General features: G+C 41.6%; 1 protein-coding gene across 2 annotated transcripts in view; it reads right to left on the bottom strand.

Moving 5' to 3' along the window:
* The window catches only part of MERTK (MER proto-oncogene, tyrosine kinase), a 226,077-nt gene that overhangs the window by 65,941 nt on the left and 138,906 nt on the right, over positions 1-21,230 (bottom strand). For both annotated transcript variants that reach the window (XM_033936512.1, XM_033936513.1), the window contains 2 exons: positions 11,952-12,040; positions 2,002-2,097 (listed from right to left, as the gene is read on the bottom strand). In XM_033936512.1, coding sequence (XP_033792403.1) covers positions 2,002-2,097; positions 11,952-12,040 — 185 coding nt within the window. The remainder of the gene's footprint in view (positions 1-2,001; positions 2,098-11,951; positions 12,041-21,230) is intronic.

Below are 21,230 nucleotides of genomic sequence, written 5' to 3'. Positions count from 1 at the left end.
ATTTTAAGAACACTCACAATTCACCCATATTCCTCCCATGGTCACACCCCCTTTTCAGATTAATGCACTAGAACTGGCATGCAGCACTTTATAGAATATGCCTATCAAGTTGTGAGTGTAATTTTTAATTAGCTCCAATTAGCCTCAATTATGTGTTAATTGCCAATTATTGGCACCGATTAAGCTTGTTAATTAAGTTGTGCATGCAAATCGGATGTGTACATCAATTTGCACACACAACATTAAGGTGCCATATACAGAATTGAGGGTTAGTGTGCAACTTTAAGGAGTGTTCATCTGGGTGGAACATTGGCAGGCCACAATGCAATACACAAAATATTAGGCATGCTACCTTATGCAAGCCATTGACCTGTAGAAAGTGGGCCAGCTTAATTTTTAGTGCATCAATGTGGATATGTGCTAGTATTCTATAACAGTTTAGCAGCACCCTTAAGCCGTTATAGAATTGGCCCTAAACACACACCCCTGTGATGCCTACATCTTGGCACCAATTTACTGAATTGCCACCTATGTGCATATAGGGAGAAATTCTATTTATGTTGCCTAAGAAATTGGTGTCGAAAAAAATACACTTAGTACTATTCTAAAATCCAAAGTTAGATGCAATGTATAGAATATGCATAGCACCATTCCTCGTAAATAAAATTTAGGCACAGCCATTTATGCCAACTAAAAAATATGGCATAAATACCTGCAACTAAATTGAGAATGGGCGTATTCTGTGTTTTGGGCATATTCTAAAACAGTGCGCCTAACTTTTAGGAATGCCCATGACCTGCACATGCCCCTCCCCTGGCCACGCTCCTTTTTGAGATCTGCACAGTAGAATTTATGTGCTCCACTTTACAGAGTGTATAATGTTTTAGAAAGATGTGCCAGTAAATTCTAATTAGTGGCAAACATTGCTTGTTAATTGGCAATTATCAACATGGACTGGCTTGTTTACTAAATTGCACACACAATTTGGAATATGCACAGATTTGCACACCTGGGGGATAGTATGCACTTTTTAATAAAAGTGCACACTATATGAAAATAGTGCACTCTTAACAGTACAGGCAGTCCCCAGGTTAAGAACGAGTTTCATTTTCAAAGTTGTTCTTAAGTTGGATTTGTGTGTAACTCAGAACTTGTAGATTTTAAGATTCTTGCTGCTTACCTCTGCTCCCAGCTGACAAAAGGGCCAACTGTCCCTACCAGTGTTCCCTCTAACGTACAGCATACACAACCACACACTGTTCTCAATGTGGCTATGTATCATTCTTGAATCTGCTGCAGGAGAATGTAGAAGTCTATGCCACTAGAAATACTGCTCAGTGAAATCAAATGAAGCTGCAACCCTGTTCTTAATTACGAGTCGTACTTAAGTCAGGCATCTGTAACAAACAAAAAGGGAAAAAAAAGGAAACAAAAATTCCTGACTGTCCATCCCTAAAAAAAAACCCTGACACAGGTGGGATAAAGTTAAGCTGAAGGAATGTAAGTGGCTTCAAGGTTTTTGCTGTTGAAGTACACTCATTCTAAGACAGTGGTTTTCAATCAGTCTGTTGGGACATATTGGTGTGTCACCAAGAGCTTGGAGGTTTGTCACTAAAACTTTGACAGCAATTTTTGTGCTTTCCTTTACATTGCTGCAAGTTGGAGAGAGCTGTGAACCAGGAAGTCAAGCACCTGAAATTTCCTTAACTGGTCACCACTTCTGCCACCAGTCCTAAATGGAAATGTAGCAAGCCTTAACCCACCAACTCCCAATTCATCCCAGCAGTCGCCACTATTGTACCTGTATTTCCCTTGCATCATTGTTAGCAGAAATGAAATGACATCTTGAGGTTTTTTTTCCTTTGTTCAGTTGCTAATTGTGGTGTTCATTGTATCACACATGTGAATACTGTGTCAGGTGTGTCACCACAGAAGAAAGGTTGAGAAATATGTTCTAAGATAAAGACATTGAAACTCAAGGATTTTTTTTTTTTTACTTACCCTCTCCCAGAACCTTGCCAAGGGTAAGAACACTCCTGTTAACCATAACATCCTCAAGCTTTTGCTGAAGATCCTCACTGACTCCTAGGCTGCTTACTGTAAAAAGAAAAACTTCAAATATGAAGTAAATGATAGTAACATAGTAAATGACAGCAGATAAAGACCTGAAATGTCTGCCCAACAATAAATGTGAAAACAAATACTTTACTATTATCTTATTTTGGCATTTCTGGGACACAGAAGTTTGCCTGGCACTGCCTTAGGTTGCATCTACTGGAGTTACTTTCGAAGTCCACTCCAGCCTATAACACCACACCTGTGACAAGAGCCACAATACAGTATTACATGTGAGGAGAGGGGATTCCTCTGTTCACTGAATATTTCAGAGGTTTCAAGGGGCAGGGAGCTGCTATTGCCTCTATTGTCATAGACTTCTCCCCACTCCCACTCCTCCCACTTGCAAGAGCAGAGAGCTACTATTGGCTCTTTTGAAGATTCAGAGGTTTTTTTTCCCCAAGCCTGAGAAACAGTGTAGAGAAAAGACAGAAAGCAATTGGAGTGAGAAGGGGAAGGGAGCAGTTGGGAGGAGGGAGAAACAGTTAGTCTCTCTCTGGTGAATAGTTTTGTCGGAGCTGGCAGAGAATTTCTCTAATTAGCTGGCTATCTCAATCCATATAGTTCTGGGGATCAGTATCCCAGAACTCTGAATATACATGGTAAAGGGTGAATTTCTATTTGTCCTATTTAATCTCTTTTTACCTGATAGTGTTCTTCTGGCACGCCTCCTGTGCAAATTACCAGCCTTAGGGTACCATAGGAGGCCAGAGGTTACACAAGTGGTGCCCGAGCAGCAGGGACCTATCCCAAAGAGAATGACATGGGGAAAAAAATCTGTCACCGTCACTGCACCGTCCGCGGCCCACCGTCCCCTTCACTACCCCGTCACCGTCACCACCATCCCCTTCACTGCCCCATCACCGTCACTGCCATCCCATTCACCACCACATCACCGTCACCGCCATCCCATTCACCGCCCCGTCCCTGTAGCCGTTTCATTCTCTAGAGCTTACCTCAATTTTGTTATATTTTGAAGCACTCCACTCTAGTCACTTTGAAGCACATTGGCTACTGTATCAGTGTGCCAGAGGGGCAGAGATTTGTTTTGAAATAGAAACTGCTTTTTGTGCTTTTAGGATACTACTGTGAAAATGGCAATGCAAACTAAATTGATATACAAGAGAGGGAACTGATTCTGCAAGGGTCTTTCTGTTACAAGAGGTTCCTTTGAGAATTAATTCACAGGAAATTCAGACTGTACTAGAGAGAAACACAAAAGTAGAAGGAATAAAAATCCTAGGTAGAATGAGGGACTTCACAAAGGAAAAATTACTAGTTCTCTATGTATGCCCTTATGACACAGATCCTAGGATACGTCCAGAGAAAATTGTACCAGACATTGAGACCATACCCTAGAAGATTTAGACAGTGAAGGAAGCTAGTGGCCCCTTAGAACAAATAGAGGATAGCATCTACAGAAGGAACTCACTAAATTCTTAAATCAGCAAGGTAGAACACTAGCTGACAATAAACCAATGCTCACTCTCAGAGAAACTGGTTTCTAATGACACTGCCTCTTTTATTCTAGCAGTAGGAAAGGTGCTAGAAAATAACCAAAAAAACTCAAAAGAGAAAACCCTGTCTATAAGAGGTTAAGAACTTTTTCAGACAGATTTCCTGTGACTGGAGAAGATGATGATTATGAAAATTGGATTTAGCAAGCTACCCAAATGGTGCAGGAGTGGGTGTAGCACAACAAAGAAAAATGGGGAGACCCAATGTTCCACAGTGAAAACAATTCACCGATGAAAACAAAAACAAAAACTGTGGCTACAGATGTTCTGGAGATAATTTATTAAACACTGACATATAAAACCATAAAAATTCAATTTAAAAACTACAATGATAAAAAATACTCTGATAAAAATCCAACTGGACCCTAAACGGTCCGTGTTTCGGTCAACACAGGGGTCCAATGGTTTGCAACTTCACATATAAAGAATTGAATCTATTGTCTTTAAACATGTGAGCAAAGAACACCGCAGACAAGCTGAAGTAGCAAAAAAACGCTTTATATGTGAGGTTGCAAACCATTGGACCCCTGAGGAAGGCGTGTTCGCCGAAACACAGACCGTGTAGGGTCCGGTTAGATTTTTATCATTGTACTTTTTAAATTGAATTTTTATGGTTTTATATGTCAGTGTTTAATAAATTATCTCCAGAACATTTGTATCCACAGTTTTTGTTTTCATCTTAGGAGTGGGTGTGCCCTGCCATGGAAAAAGACGATGAATAGGCAAAAGCCTAAGGGGCCCAGCTCTAGAAATATTTGGGGCTATAAAAACACAAAACCCCCAAGTTTCAGCTGAGGAGTGCCTAGCAAACAGCAGACCTGGCTAGGCAATTACATCAACAGAGCCGGGTTGACCTACGGTGCATTTCGGAAAGAAATTAAGATAGTTCTGTTCGATAGATTTATCTCCTAGTCAGATACCCCTTCTAAAATTATTAACATGTCGATATTGTGCATTCTCACTAATTGTATTCTGTTTCCACTGACTGTTCAGTGACATCTTCGCCAATTGTATTCTGGAATTCGCTGATTGTCCAGCCCGCTTCACTGTAAACCGCCTAGAAGTCGCAAGATTGTGGCGGTATAGAAAAAATAAAGTTATTATTATTATAAGCATTAGAAAGTATATTTGGTACTGAATAAAGTGGGTCTAACCCGTATTTTTGACTTAGAAACACATGTCAAAAAGAGGAAGAAAAACCTTCAGATTATCTCTGGAGGCTAGAAGCTCTGCTCAGGAAAGAAGTCAGAAAGGATGGCCTAGCACTCTAAAGAAAAAATCTTTGACATGATAGACCAACTAGTAAGAGGTAGTCCCCATGCTGACAGAATGATCATGCACCTGAGGCTCCATGAGAGAAAAACAAACCCTCCTGGGTTTTAACAGTTCCTCAAAGAGATCAGAGATGAAGAAGAACATGAGGCAGTAAGTCTGGCTTTGATAGGGGCAAAAAAAAAAATTATGTCAGTTCTTTTGTCCAGATGAATGAAGTGGCTTGCTTAACAGAGTCTATTAGGTGTTTACAAAAAGAAATAGCCTCCTTGAGAACATAGGATAGTGCTGTGCCTATTCCAAGGGTTAAGAAGTAGTGACTACTGTGCTGACTATGGATCAAGAGAAGGATTTGTAGACTCTAGTGCAGTGGTTCTTAACCTTGTTGGAGGTACTGAACCCCACCAGTTTCATATGCGTGTTCACCGAACCCTTCTTTATTCCCTTAGTTTTGCCGGAGCTAGACTAGAATTACTCAACTTGGCATTGCAAATCATGCAATTAGGACGCTGACTCCCATCACATTCCGTTATACATGTGAATCCATATTGTACATATTTGTCTGACCACTTTCGTATTTTGCTCGACATAGTTAGTAAGGGATTAAAATATTAAGATAGGTATCACACGACGTACCATCACAACAGTTACAATTCGACTACTGTGCGCATCAAATCCCCTGCAGCACAGATAGGCCAAGCGATGTTGCGTGATCACCTGTAGCCAATTATGGACAAGCGGGGCATATCATCACGAATCATAAGCGCTTCGGTCACATTCAATCATCTATCAGTTAAATCACAAATTTTGATCAGGAATTGATTGATGTATATAAGGCGTTAGTTACAGATTGATAGATCAAGAAACCGAGTACACGATCAATCTTGATCAAAATCACTGAATAACTGATAGATGATTGACCAAAGCGCTATATGAGTTGGAGGTGTGTTTTGACCTCCGCCGAACCCGCGAGACTGACTCACCGAACCCCTGGGGTTCGGTCGAACCCAGGTTAAGAACCACTGCTCTAGTGGCTGAGCTGTGACAGGAAGTTGCAGCCCTGAAGGAGGCGCAAATGAGAGAGCCAGAGAGAAAGAACTCTGAAAATGACAAGAAGTACAAGGAGACTCAAACATCTCCCAATACACACTACAACAACAAAGAAAGGGCTAGGCATACTTCTGACTACAGATATACAGAAGGAAGCTACTGGCAAAACAGTAATTCCATATGCCAGATAGGGCAACAAAGAGCACCGCATGAAACTAAGCCCACCAAACCACAGGGAAAATTCAGGGGAATCCACAAGGCAAACAGTTCCAATAACAAACCAGTTTTTACCTCTACTACACTGAAAGGATTGATCGGACCCACACCAGTAGTCTCTGTGAAAGTAGAAGGGAAATAAGTGAAGGCACTATTAAACAGTGGGCCACAGATCACCCATATGGGGCCTCAGTGAAAGCAGTTACCCATACCAAGGTTATGTGATAGTCAGGAGTTCATGAAACTGTATCCGTGATGGCACTAGTGTGTCCTGAAGCTTGAGGAAGGGACAGCACTCTAATCATTATCGGTACTAATGCTAGTCTGTATGGGAGATTGGCCCTAAAGTGCCAAGAGATGGTGGATCCTGACTGTGTCAATGTATTAACCATCCATCCACTACTCCAAGAGGCTTATGTTAAAGTAGGGCAGCATCATTCTCAGACCCATGAAGAAGATTTGGGCCTGGTTCGGTATGCTTTTCTATAAAAGTTGCTACCTGGAACAGTAACCGCAATTATCAGCTATGCAGAGCTTACTCCAAAGATGAACCATTGATGATAGATGCTCCCTTTGAGAGCACTCTACCTGGCAGATTATTAGTACAATGAGACATTTTACCCATCTCTGATCTGAAAACAAATGAAGTGTAGATATGGGTATGAAATGAATCCAAGAAAGATCATTTTACAAAAAAGATCACAAGTAACCGATGCATATAGAGTGGGATCCATCACTGCAGGCTGTTCTCAGCAAAAGGCATCAACATCAAAAATTGATCCATCCTTGTTCAATTTTGAGGACTCACCTCTTTCTCCTTATTGGAAGGACAGATTGATACAGCAGCTTTTAAACAGAAGCAACATATTCAACATATGAGTGGGAGGTAGGTTTGGTCAAAGAAGTAGAATATCCCATACCTATGCATGATCCACACCCCTTCTAGGAGAGATTGAGATGATTGGCACAGGGAGACATACAAGTTGTTAGAAAGCACCTGCGAGAGTTACTGGATGCTGGAATCATCAAAGATTCCCGAAGTCTATATGCCTCAACTATAGTGGTGGCTAGGAAGAATAATGGGTCTATATGCATATGCACAGACTACCGAACATTGAACAAAAGAACCATACCACACAAGGTATGCAATTCTGGAGGCCACATTACAGTAAAGATGTGCGCAGAATTGAATCGGTTCAGCGGACGGCCACCAGGATGATCTCGGGGCTCAAGGGTCTCTCGTACGAAGAGAGACTGAACAAATTGCAGCTCTACACTCTCGAGGAACGTAGGGAGAGGGGAGACATGATCGAAACATTTAAGTACCTCACGGGACGTGTCGAAGTGGAAGATGATATTTTCTTTCTCAAGGGACCCTCGGCCACAAGAGGGCACCTGCTCAAACTCAGGGGCGGAAAATTTCATGGCGACACCAGAAAGTATTTCTTCACAGAGAGAGTGGTTGATCATTAGAACAAGCTTCCAGTGCAGGTGATCGAGGCAGACAGCGTGCCAGACTTTAAGAATAAATGGGATACCCATGTGGGATCCCTACGAGGGTCAAGATAAGGAAATTGGGTCATTAGGGCATAGACAGGGGTGGGGTAAGCTGAGTGGGCAGACTTGATGGGCTGTAGCCCTTTTCTGCCGTCATCTTCTATGTTTCTATGTTATGTTTCTAAGACTTCCAGACCTAGCTGGGCACTCTTGATGTCTTCCTGGCGATTGACAGAGGCTACTACAGTAGCAAAGTCTGAGAAGATTTGGACCACTTGTCCTCAAAAGTCAATGGCTTGCAATTCCAGCCTATCGACTACTTCTCTGGGTGGTTGACCAACATCCCTTATTCGGACGACAATTGCAAAAAGCTCCCCAGCTGAACAGGCTGGCATCTGTAGTCACAATTACCCAGGAAGATATGTGGAGGGATATACCCCTGGCTAATGACTGAGTGCAGAGCCACCAGTCCATACTGGCCTGGGCTTCCGGTGTCCAGGACAGGGGTATCTGCAGGGAGTCTGATTGAGGTGACTAGCATGATAATGTGTTTTGAAGAGGACGCCTGTAAGCTTTTGCCCAGGGAACCATGTCTATTGTGGCTGCCATGGAACTCAGCACCTGGAGGTAGTGTCACGTGGCAGGGCTGGCTTGACTAGCAAGTTCCATTATCTGAGAGCAAAGTTTCTATCTGCATGCCTCTGGAAGATAGACGTGGCCATCTGTCGTGCTGATCAAGACACCCATGTATTCCAGAGAATAAAGGGGGATCTCTGCCAGGTTTTCTAAATCCATCGAAACATCTGGACAGTCCTTTAAAAAGAGGACATGTCTGGGTAAATCCAGACATCTGGTAACCCTACCCCTATGCAACTAGCATATTCACATTATAGCACGTATGGTGGTACTATATATTCCTGTGAGGGCTCCTAGGTCAATTATGGCACATCAATTTGTGATGCCTCCCCTTTCTAAAGCATAATGGAATTCTAGTAGAGAAAAAAACTTTTTGGTCAATTCCTTTCCAGTGGGATCAACTGTTGAATGAATTAAAGGCAGAAAGCTAAGAATTTTAAGAGATTATTACAAACATTATTTTATGATTAGATAAGAAGAGTAATGGTTATTGTATTTCAATGGTTGAACATTAAGATATTTTGCTTTTGGGTATTCAATGCCGAAGAGGAGGGGCCATAGTTCCACTGGAGCCTCGCGGTGACCTGGCCCGGTCCGACTTGGCAATATTGACGAGCTCCTGTGCCGAATGCAGAAACTGTCAGTGGTGTCAGCAACCCCATTGAAGGCGCCCTGTAGCGAGGCAGAGACTCGTCCCCGGGACGAGCATCTCCCCCTCTCCCTCAGACTGCCAGCTCCCCGCAGGAGGAGAAGCATTCGGAAGGTGGTGTGCTTCCTTCCCCGGAGGCCTCAGACATCAGAGAGGGGAGTTTGGACTTGGACTCCCTACAGCTGCAGGAGAGTTCTTTGGAGCCTGAGGTTTCTACCCAGAGGGTGAACCGCGAACGGGAGAGTCGCCATCAGGAGGAGAGGTCAACTGGTGAAGATGTTAAAACCCAATTTCAAAAATATTTCTCTATATTAAACAAACCTCAATAGGTAACTCTGGATGCTATCTGGGATCTCGTGGCAGACCTGGCTAAATCAATTAAGCCCCAATTGTATCAGTTGGAGCAAAAAGTAAATGTTAAAGAAGTTGATATTAAAAACCTTAAAATTGAACTACAAGACCTTAAAACATCCAATGTTACTTCTAAACAGATCACAGAAACATTGGTGAGAGATAATACAAATCTGAGAAGGAAATTGGAGACTTTAGAAAATTTATCGCATAATAATATCCTCAGATTGATTAACTTTCCCAGAGTCGCAACAACAACTCCTAGAGATATGTTAAAACATTATTTAACAGAGGTCTTAGAAATTTCAGAAGAATTGTTGCCACCATTTGCCCAGGTTTACTATTTACCTATACGGAGAGAAGAATAACAACAAGGGGAAAAATTACAAGATGATCAACAGGAACGTTCAGACAGGGAAATGGTAGTACCGGCAACACTTCTCCTTACAGTAGCATTAACTGGTTGCTTAGACTTTTCTTTAAAAATAAATTAAAAGAATTTCTTGGATATAAAATACAAATGTTTCCAGACCTGGCATGAGTCACACAAAAACGCTGACGTGAATTTCTGACTTTAAAACCAGGTGTTACTTCTTTAGGGGCAACGTTTTTTCTTCGTCACCAATATAAATGTGTAATACAGTATCAAATGCAAAAATATGTCTTCTATGATCCTACCCAATTGATAACTTTCTTGACGGCTGCTCACCTGAGAGCAGAGATAGTATGAATGCTCATTACTGTTTAATTTGGACATTTCCTTCAGTTGACCATGTTTCAAGTTTCTTTTTTTTCATTAATGTTTTTTCATAATAACTTATTGAATCTATTACTTGGATCTCTGGATTTGAGTTGATTGAGGATTTGAGTTGAAGTTAAGTTTTAATTTCTTTATTATGCTTGTCTTACATTATTATAATGTAAATTTGTTTATTTACTTAACTCAACTTTTCTGTACAAGTGGATACTTGATAATGTTATAGAAAATCTGATAAATAAAAAAAAAAAAAAAAAGAATATTGTGTACAATTCTGGAGACCCCACCTTCAAAAAGATACAAAAAGGATGGAGTCGGTTCAGAAGAAGGCTACTGAAATGGTGCGTGGCATTCATCATAAGGCGTATGGGGACAGACTTAAATATCTCAATCTGTATATTTTGGAGGAAAAGTAGGAGAGGGGAGGCATAAATACAAATGAGTTGAGTCTCTTTCATTTGAAAGGAAGCTCTAGAATGAGAGGGCATAGGATAAAGTTAAGAGGTGATAGGCTCAGGAGTAATCTAAGGAAATGCTTTTTTATAGAAAGGGTAGTAGATGCATGAACCAGAAGAAATGATGGAGACAGAGATTGTGTCTGAATTCAAGAAGGTGTGGGATAGGCACGTGGGCTCCTAGAGAGAGGAGGAGATAATGGTTACTGTGGATGATGGGCAGACTAGATGGGCCATTTGGCCTTAATCTGCCATCATGTTTCTATGCTTATTATAACTTTCAGAAACCGTGTTGATATTTTGAATGTTTAGTGGTATGGAAAATTTTAATAAATCATAAATCATCATCGTCAGTGCCAGATTTACCTATAAGCTAAATAAATTACAGCTTAGGGCCTCACAAAAATTCAGAATTTTTTTTTGAGCTCTGTAAATTTTATGTATCTTTTTATCAAACATATTTAAATGTTCCGAGAGGTGGAATTATTTTTATCTCTACTTTTAAAATGGTTTCTTAAATAATGAATTTAGAAAATTTTATAAGCATACATTTTCTTTTTTCAGACTTATGATGAAGAGCTCTGGTGATAACAGGGACAGGGTCATTAGAGTGAAATAAACTACTATCAACATAGAATATCGTTTTTAGCAGCACGAGTCACTTTCAACACCACTGGGGTTCTACGTCAGCATATTACCATCCGAATCAGATAAATTTATTTCTGTATTTATTGTTTCAATATGGATGGTACTAGGGGACAGTGAAAACGATGATGGTCCCCCAGTGAACCTCAGTTGGTGTCATCACCAGTTCACGGGTTCAGGGTCTGAGTTTTTCACATAATTATTTATTATAAATTTTATTAAATTAGAGCTGTGATTATTGTGAACACATGCCACGTTATTATCACAGAGGAGTATATATTTTCTCTCCGTTATTTGTGAATATTATGATGAAGAGAACATTTGAGAATGGATATCAGAAAAGAAAAAGCATATCTATCTTTTATGTATGTATGGGGTCCTTTTATTAAGGCGCGCTAAATGCTAAGGTGCCCATTATATTCTATGTGCACCTTAGTATTTAGCGTGCCTTAGTAAAAGGACCCCTAAATGTTGTAAATCTGCTATCTTACCCCATCTTTTATGAAGACGAGTTAGCGTTTTTTATCGCCAGCCTTGGAACTTTTACCATCATAGTCGCCGATACAAAATGCTAATGTTGCTTCATAAAAGGGCAGGTTAACTTGTAAACGGAGCTTACACTTAGGTGCTAAGGTTACAGAATTAGGGGCTATATCCAGGTATTACATTATTAATTTTCTACAGCAAAGGCACAACATAAAAATAATAAAATGTATATGGAAACCAAGTAAAATAAAGCCATCCTTCCTCTTGTATAAAAAGCTTTTAATAATGTAAAACAAATAACTTACATGTAATTTTGATGGGATTCCGACCATATGACTTGTTAGCTTTGAAATTCACTACAAAGTCTTGCTCATCAGCATTACTAAAAGCATACCTAAGGAAAAAAACCAGTGAGAATACTCAAAATACATCGTATGTTTTCACAGCACACAGCTCTAAGAATGCTATGTAAATAGGGTAATACAATTCCAAACTAGAAACCTAAAGGGAAATGAAAACATTCCTTTGGCATATCTCATTTCCCTCATATTGCATTCCAAAATTTTTTTTTGTCAAGGCCAACTTGTTTTATTTGTAAAGGCAGGTGAGTCATTGGCCATGTTTACTAAAGCTCTTATCACGGTTTTTAACACCTGGCAACCAGAAGCACAGGCCCATACTTAAGGCTGCCATGCAGTAAAAACCAGCCCTGGGTAAAAGTCCCGTGGGGCAAAATCAGGAAAAATATTTGTGGCATGTAACTGCATGGCACCCATCACAACTGCTGATAATGCTGTTGCATTTAGCAGCACTTCAAGAGGTGGTATCAGTGGCGTAGTAAGGGGTGGGGTGGCAAGGGGGGCAGCCCGGGCGGGCACCTCTTCTTCACTCCCACCTCTTCCCATTCCTCCCCTACATGCACACGCCCCCACCTTCCCTTCCACCATATCTCTAGTTGAAGATGTTCGCAGTGGTCAACAAAGTGCTTTTTGCGACGCCTGTCAGTTCTCCCGCCGACATCACTTCTGGGTGCCGCGTATAGGAAGTGACGTCAGGCAGAGAGCCAACGGGGTCACAAGGAGCATGTTGTTGATCACCGCGAGCAACAACTTTCAGGTGGGATCGGGGAAAGACAGGGGGGGCAGAGACAAAAGCGAGGGAGGGAGGGGCACCCCCTCTCCCCCCGGGCACCTTTCACTCTCTCTATGCCACTGGTGGTATTAAGTGCAGTCGTGCTACCGGAATGGTCCAATAAAACAGGTGGTTCACAAACCTAAAATAATTGATTTTTTTTGCAACCAAAAAACAGCTAGCAACACAGTCTATTGTGATGGACTAACTATTGGCCATTTTCAATGTGGAAATTTCTCTGTGTAGACTGATAGTTTTCTTTATCCTGAGATGGGATAAGAATTCCACCTAAAATTCTTTAACTGTCTTAAGTGACAGGTGGTGTATGCAGCTATATGTCATTCTAATCTTTTATACATTGGCAAGACTGAAACACTAACTTAGTAAAAGAATCATTGAACACAAACACCCTGATTCTATAAATGGCGTCTAACTTGTAGGTGCCACTGAGTGCAATTATCAATCATCTGCTATGCGCCATTTATAGAATCATGCCTAGCAGTGCCTAAGCGGTATTAGGCGTTGGTAGGCACAGAAACCTTAGGTGCACTCCCATTTATGCCAGGGTTTTCTTGGCATAAATGAGTGCTCTATATCAGGTGCCTACTGGCCCCTAAGTCAAACCACGCCCCAAATCCACCCCTAACAACGCCTACTTTCTGGTAGGTGCCTCAGAATAGATGCCTACCTGGAAGTGGTAGGTGCCTACTGAATTAAGTGCCTACAGGCTATTTAATTTTTAAATTGTTTTTTAATGGCACTTTCAATTATTGGCACTAATTAAGCCTAATTGAATAATTAAGTAAGGTGTCTAGATCAGCTTGGTGCAAGAAGGGCTGCACAAGATAAATCCCTGGTAGAGCACTCCCATGTCCACAGGCCACTGTGGAAGATTTCTGGTTTTGAGATGGGGATATTGTCAGACTACTTTTAAGATCAGAGCAAAGATTCATAGTAAAATTTAACATCATGCTTAATCAAGGGAACTGATAGTGGATCTGTGGGAGAGTAGTAAAATAGGTTGAGAGGAACAGAGGGGGCATGGATTGTGTGGAGAAGGTTGCTAGAAGAAGGAGACAGAAGAAGAGCAGAGGAGCTGAAAGAGATGTAAAACAGCTGTGAGGGACTGGGGAAAGAGCAGCTGGGGTAAAGAGGGATCACTGTGGAGACAAAGACGAAAGTGAAAAAAGGACGAGAAGTGACAGGAAACAATAAAACCAGAAGAAAGTGAGATGAGAATAGGTTTACCATATTTGTGAAAACAAAAAAAAAAAAAGGAAGAGAACATATGACCCCGCCCATATTCCGCCCCCATTTGACCCATTTCCTTGGTCCTCCCCTTCCCATCTTCTGCAGTCTTAGTATTTTTCTCTCTCCATTCCTCCAACTCTTCTCCCCTATGGGCTTTCTTTCTTTCCTTTCTCCTCCCAGTCCCCCACACCCCGCAGGTGCCCCTCTTTCTCCTTCCAACTTCCTCTCCTGCTATTTCTCTCTCCCCTCCCATTTTACATTACCCTACTCTGCTGCACTCTTTATACAGCACTCTTTTCTTTCCAAAATGCTTCTCCAGGCCTCCCTCCATGCTGTTTCTCCACCCCTCTTCCCTCTTTTCCTTCATGCTGTTTCTCCAGCCCCCCTCCCCTCCTGAGCTTTCTAGCTCCTGACTCCCCCAACTACCTCTTCCCTGGGCCTGGCCACTGTAACTGCTGCCGGCCTGCCCTGGAAGCCACCTCTCTGCAAGATCAAAGCAGTTTCCAAATATAATCCATAAGCAAAAAGATAGAAAATGAAAAGAACTCCATTGAAATAGGAAAGATCATCACAACACACAGAGGCAAAATCATTCACACTACACACTGACATAACTACTATGGTCCAGATGCACTAAAGCCAGCGATCGTTGCTAAACCTGTTTTTAACAGCTTTAGCGATGATTGCATTTCCTGACCCGATACAGAAAACGGTTCACTATCTGGTTTTATGGCATGATCGCTCATTCTTCGATCCGACCATTCAAATAAGCTGATTAATATTAAAATGTCATGTAAACTAGCAGAGTGATTGATGCTGTAACATGGCTTCCCAAAGCACTAAAAAAATTGTTTTAACAATCCCAAAAAAACGATTGGTCAAGACCTGTCTAACCTTTTTTTTAATGGGCACAGATGCTGTGTATATTACATATGCACGATATCTGCCCCATTAGAAAAATAAAGAAAAAAAAAGCCCCCCCCCCCGCCAATGACTGCCTTCCCCAACGAACCAGCATTGAGAACAACCCCCCCCCCAATTTCAGTGAAAACAGCAGGAGAAATGCTCACTTCCTCCTGCCATGCCAACCCCACCTCCCCCATGTGAGAAAAAATGGCAGAAGGTATGCCCACTCTTTCCTGCCATGGCAACTCCCATCTGCAGCAGCAAAATGGCTGGAGGGATGCCCACTCCCTCCTGCCACCGAAGGCCCACTCCCGTGCCAGATGCCCCCAAACATCTCCCCTCCCCCTTCCCCCCCAAAAAGGTACTCCCTCCTGCCACCAGAAATCCCCGAAACCCTATTCCAAGCCTCTGAACTCCCCCGTACCGTTTTATAGAATTTGGAGTGAGAGGGAAGCTCAGTCCATCCTATTCGTAGGCCCACCAGTTCAAAATGGTGGGCCTTTCCCACCCCAGTGCATCATATGATACATAGGGAGGGGCCCAAAGCCCTGATTGGCTCAGATGCCTAAGGCCCCTCCCAGGAGCCAATCTGGGCCTTAGGCTCCTCCCCCTTGTATCCCAGGATACAGAGGGAGGGGCTTAAGGCTTGATTGGCTCAGATGCCTAAGGCCCCTCCCAAACACTTCCTCAGGTGGGTACCTTCTTATCATGGGCAATTTGCAGCCAGTATGAAATCTTCAGGAAGTGGTTGCTGGAAGTAGTTGAAGGAGTATTGCAGCAGGATTACTGCTGCTGTATTTTTGCACCAGTAAGAAGTGTATTTTTCATGTTTGCATACTCTGTATTTGTTTGGTAAGCTTGTCTGTTTTTCCTCTCTAATTTTGCCTCTGACGCAGCCCTCAGGCAAAATGTGACCACGTCAGGCACATATGACATTAAATTTCTTTTTGCTCCATATACTCGTTTGGTATCCACCAATCTCCATGGGTGCCAGAGAGCTGAGATTGTACTGTATGTCATCTAAAAAATTGGTGCTAAAAAGGTCGGCGCATAGTGCAATTCTATAAACTGTGTCCAGAGTTAGGTGCAGTTTATAGAATCACGTGTAGCGCTTGTCCGCTTAATATTTAGGCATAGACATTTATAACCAATGAAAACCAGATCTAAATGTCTGTACCTAAGAAGTGTTTGGATCCGGCATATTCTATAACAGTGTACCTAACTTTTTGGCATGCTCATGACCCACCCATGCTGCTCTCCAGGACATGTCCCCTTTTGAGATTCACTGTGTGTGTAAATTCTAATGAGTGTCAATAATTGCTTGTTTACTGGCAATTATTGGCACAGATTGGCACAGATTGGCAATTAAGTTGCATGCACAAATTGGAAATGCACACAGATTTGTGTGTGTAACTTTGGCTACAGTATACAGAATCCGAGGGTAAGGTTTTTTTAAGCTTGTTTATATAACGCAGTGCTTTTGCAAACATGAGGTTTTATTTTCTAAGGAAACTGCTAAGAATCCTTCAGGCACACAGGGGAAAATTCTGTAAATGGTGTCTAAAAAGATAGGCACCTATAATGTAGACCAGTGGTTCCCAACCCTGTCCTAGAGGACCACCAGGCCAGTCGGGTTTTCAGGCTAGCCCTAATGAATATTCATGAGAGAGATTTGCATATAATGGAAGTGAGAGGCATGCAAATCTGCTCCATGCATATTCATTAGGGCTATCCTGAAAACCCGATTGGCCTGGTGGTCCTCAAGGACAGGGTTGGGAACCATTGATGTAGACTACTATTGTATGTGAATTGCGCCTAACTTAATACATAAACACCTGTAATGTAGGAAAAGGTTATCATGCCATGGTGCGCCCTCACCTGGAGTACTGTGTACAGCACTGGTCGCCGTACATGAAGAAGGACACGGTACTACTCAAAATGGTCCAGAGAAGAGCAACTAAAATGGTTAAGGGGCTGGAGGAGTTGCCGTACAGTGAGAGATTGGAGAAGCTGGGCCTCTTCTCCCTTGAAAAGAGGAGACTGCGAGGGGACATGATCGAAACATTCAAAATACTGAAGGGAATAGACTTAGTAGAGAGAGACAGACTGTTCACCCTCTCCAAGGTAGGGAGAATGAGAGGTCACTCTCTAAAGTTGAAAGGGGATAGATTCCGTACAAAAGTAAGGAAGTTCTTCTTCACCCAGAGAGCAGTGGAGAGCTGGAACGCTCTTCTGGAGTCTGTTGTAGGGGAAAACACCCTCCAGGGTTTTAAGACTAAGCTGGACAAGTTCCTGCTAAACTGGGACGTACACAGGTGAGGCTGGACTCATTTAGAGCACTGGTCATTGACCCGGGGGCCGCCGCATGAGAAGACTGCTGGGCAGGATAGACCACTGGTCTGACCCAGCAGCTGGAAATTCTTAGGTGCCTAAGTCCTTAAAAGAACTGTGCTTAGCAGCGCCTATGTCCTTTTCCACCCCTAAACCTGTCTACTTTAGCATTAGGCGCCTACCTTTTGTAGAATCGCACTTAAGATATTTGCCTATCACCCAATTAATTTTATTTTTTTTTAAATTATGAGCTTTTTAAAGCTCATAATTGAAAGCAAATTACAAATTAAGTGCTCCCTTTACAAAGCCTTGGCATCCTTAAAGGGGGGAAGGGGAGGTTAAGTTAGGCTCTTAACCTTAGGTGCCTATTTATTTAGGTTTCTATCTTTAGGTCCCTCTTATAGAATTTGCCTCACTGTTCTTTTCTCAGTTTGTAAATTGCTGTTTTTATGCAGATGTTATTGTTAATATTCATATGTTGCTGTGGCTTCTTTCTAATAAAATTTAGTGGTATGTATAAACATGGTTATAATAACTTCCAACAGATTCTGTTGATTTTCATTTTGCTATATTATCATAAGGAAGTTATCATACTGTCATCATGGGTTAAAAGTAGCTTTTACACAAATACTGATATTGATATGTCACTATATGTTTATTAGGTTGGTAAAAATTTTCTCATACTCTTCTTATGCCTTAAAAACATCCATTTGTATGTATATTATGATTATACACCATAATTATAGACAAGTCTATCTTCAGAAGATTTAGGTCATTGACTTATGTGATTGTCATTTTAAACATTCTTTGTTCATATTTACCATGCTTAGATTTATTTTCCTTTAAATTGAATTTTTATATGTGTTTTGTTTGTTTAATATGTATGATTTGTATTTTTACATGCAGCTTTTATATACAATATGGGGATCATAATTGAAACAGAAATATGTCTAAAAACCCGCCCAAATCAACACTTGGACAACCTAAAAGACTGGTCGTCTAAGTGCCGCTAATAATCGAAATGGGTTTTTAGACGTTTCCAGAGACTTTTTAGGCCTCTGAATCACACTGTGCGCCCAGAGCTGAAAGGGGCGATTTTAAAGGAGTGGTTAGGATGGGATGAGGGTGAGATGTGAACCGATCTAGACTTAAGTCATATTGGAGGGATAATTGAAAGTTTTACAAGGCTGCCTGAATGGAACTTATGACAACTCCACAATCTATTTGCTTAGATGTATTCAGTAAAAATCAGATACCAAAATCCACAGAGAAAACCAAAAAGAAAATAAAGAAAGAAAAAAACAAGTGATCAAGAGGACCGGAAGGGGTATCAGACAACCCGGCACACAAGGATTGAGTGCTGGGGGCAATTCCTCATTTAACCCCACGGAACCTCCACCACCTAATATTATTTTTATATATATATATATATATAGTAGAAAGTGTTACTTGACTGTGTTGCTCATTTCTTAATACTTATTATAACTGTTGCGTTGCTACATTGTGTAACTAATGACCATTACTTAGCTTTAGCTTGCTGACAAACAAACAAACCTTTTGGCGTTCAGGGGAAAGATTTGTTTGTTTGTCAGCAAGCTAAAGCTAAGTAATGGTCATTAGTTACACAATGTAGCAACGCAACAGTTATAATAAGTATTAAGAAATGAGCAACACAGTCAAGTAACACTTTCTACTATATATATATATAAAAAAATAATATTAGGTGGTGGAGGTTCCGTGGGGTTAAATGAGGAATTGCCCCCAGCACTCAATCCTTGTGTGCCGGGTTGTCTGATACCCCTTCCGGTCCTCTTGATCACTTGTTTTTTTCTTTCTTTATTTTCTTTTTGAATGGAACTTATACATTTGTGACTTAGGTGATCTAAAAACAGGTCTAAGTGCCCAGAAGGTATCCAAAGTGATCAGTATAGACCCCACACATTCCCTCAGTGATCAATGACCCCCCCCCCACCCGGGCCATAAAAATTGGAATAAAAACGTACATCAGCACCTGGCAAAGGAAAGCCTAGCAGAGCTGCACAGAGGTGATTTAAGTAGTCTGGGGGGTGGGCTAGTGAATCATAGAGGAGGACCCAGGCCCATGAGCCACTCTAACCACTGCATTCATGATGGAAATTGTGAGTCCACCAAAAAACCCCAAACTCTACAGTACTGCCATATAGAAACATAGAAACATAGAAAGATGACGGCAGAAAAGGGCTACAGCCCATCAAGTCTGCCCACTCTATTGACCCACTCCATTAAGTCTGAATGCTAATGACCTAGTTCCTTAACTCGACCCTCGTAGGGATCCCACGTGGATGTCCCATTTAGTCTTAAAGTCGAGCACGCTGGTGGCCTTTATCACCTGCACCGGAAGTCTGTTCCAGTGATCTACCACTCTTTCTGTGAAGAAATACTTCCTGGTGTCACCACTAAATTTCTCTCCTCTGAGTTTGAGCGGGTGCCCTCTTGTGACCGAGGGTCCCTTGGGAAAGAATATATCGTTTTCCACCTCGACACGACCCATGACGTACTTAAATGTCTCAATCATGTCACCCCTTTCCCTGCGCTCCTCTAGGGTATAGAGCTGCAGTTTGCCCAGTCTTTCTTCGTATGAGAGACCTTTGAGCCCCACGACCATCCTAGTGGCCATCCGCTGGACCGACTCAGCTCGAAGCACATCTTTCCGGTAATGTGGCCTCCAGAATTGCACACAGTATTCCAGATGGGGGGTCTCACCATGGTTCTGTAGAGTGGCATTATGACTTCAGGTTTATGGCTGACGAAGCTTCTATTAATACATCCCATCATTTGCCTTGCCTTTGATGAGGCCTTCTCTACTTGTTTGGCAGCCTTCATGTCTGCACTGATGATTACCCCCAAGTCCCGTTCCTCTGAAGTCCTAGCTAGCACCTAGGTAGCACCTGCAGCCATAAGGGCTATTGGAGTTGTAGACAGGTGAGTATATTAGATTTTGGGGGTGTTTTGGGGAGCTCACCATGACTTGCAAAGGAGTTGTGGTGAGATATTTTTGTGACACCCTTTTTGTGAAGTTCACAGTACCCACTACTCTGCTGCCAGATCTGGATGGCCAGTCCATCACTTTGCTGGCCCCTCCCACGTCCAAAAGGTCTGATTCTAGGCATTTGGGACCTGGATGATCTTTTGGATGAGAATGTAGTATAAAGATAGACATACTAGCGGTCTGGACGATTAAACAGCTGGACGTAGAAGTAGATGATTTTTGGAAAAAATATTTTTGGACTTATTTTTCAAGAATGGACTTTGGACATTGCTGACTTTGGGTGACTAGCACACAAGGCCCAAAACGGACTTAGACATTTGTTTTGATTATGCCCCTCTATATGTCTTTTTATTAGGTGATAAAAGTGGCCACGTTGGGTATATTTTTATTATTAAACTTTGGAACTCCTTAGACTACTTTGTTTCCTGGTGCTATCTGTGGCATCCATTTTGCCTCTTTGTTTGGTATTTTTAACTCTGGACAGTATGCCTTAGAAAGATCCAGCAGAGGATCTAAGTACACAGGAGAGTTCATAACAATGGATTCTTCTTAATAAGTAGATTTGATTTTGAGTATAAAATAATTTCAATATCAAAACCATCAGTATGAATAAACAGTCCTTAACTGGTAACCGATGAAGTTTTCTAAGAACAGGATATGTACTCTCCCATTTACTTCCTCCCAGGAGGAATCTAGCAGAAGTTTTGGATTACTTGCAATTGTTTGACTAATTTTCCTGTTAATCCTAAATACAACATATTACAGTAATCCTCAGGAACACATTAATCACCATTTGTAACTGCTGTGTCTCCAAAAAAGGATTGCATTTGTCTTATTAACTTTAACTTCCAAAATACCACTTTAGTTACATTAGCTGTTTCTGTCCACTCTTTTTGCTGTAATAACACCTAACACCCTGACCTCATTCAACAATATT

The sequence above is a fragment of the Geotrypetes seraphini genome, chromosome 3, assembly GCF_902459505.1.
Source record: "Geotrypetes seraphini chromosome 3, aGeoSer1.1, whole genome shotgun sequence".
Classification (NCBI taxonomy): Eukaryota; Metazoa; Chordata; class Amphibia; order Gymnophiona; family Dermophiidae; genus Geotrypetes; species Geotrypetes seraphini.
The sequence above is the reverse complement of the archived record's forward strand: the minus strand, read 5'-3'. Positions and strand labels throughout refer to the sequence as shown.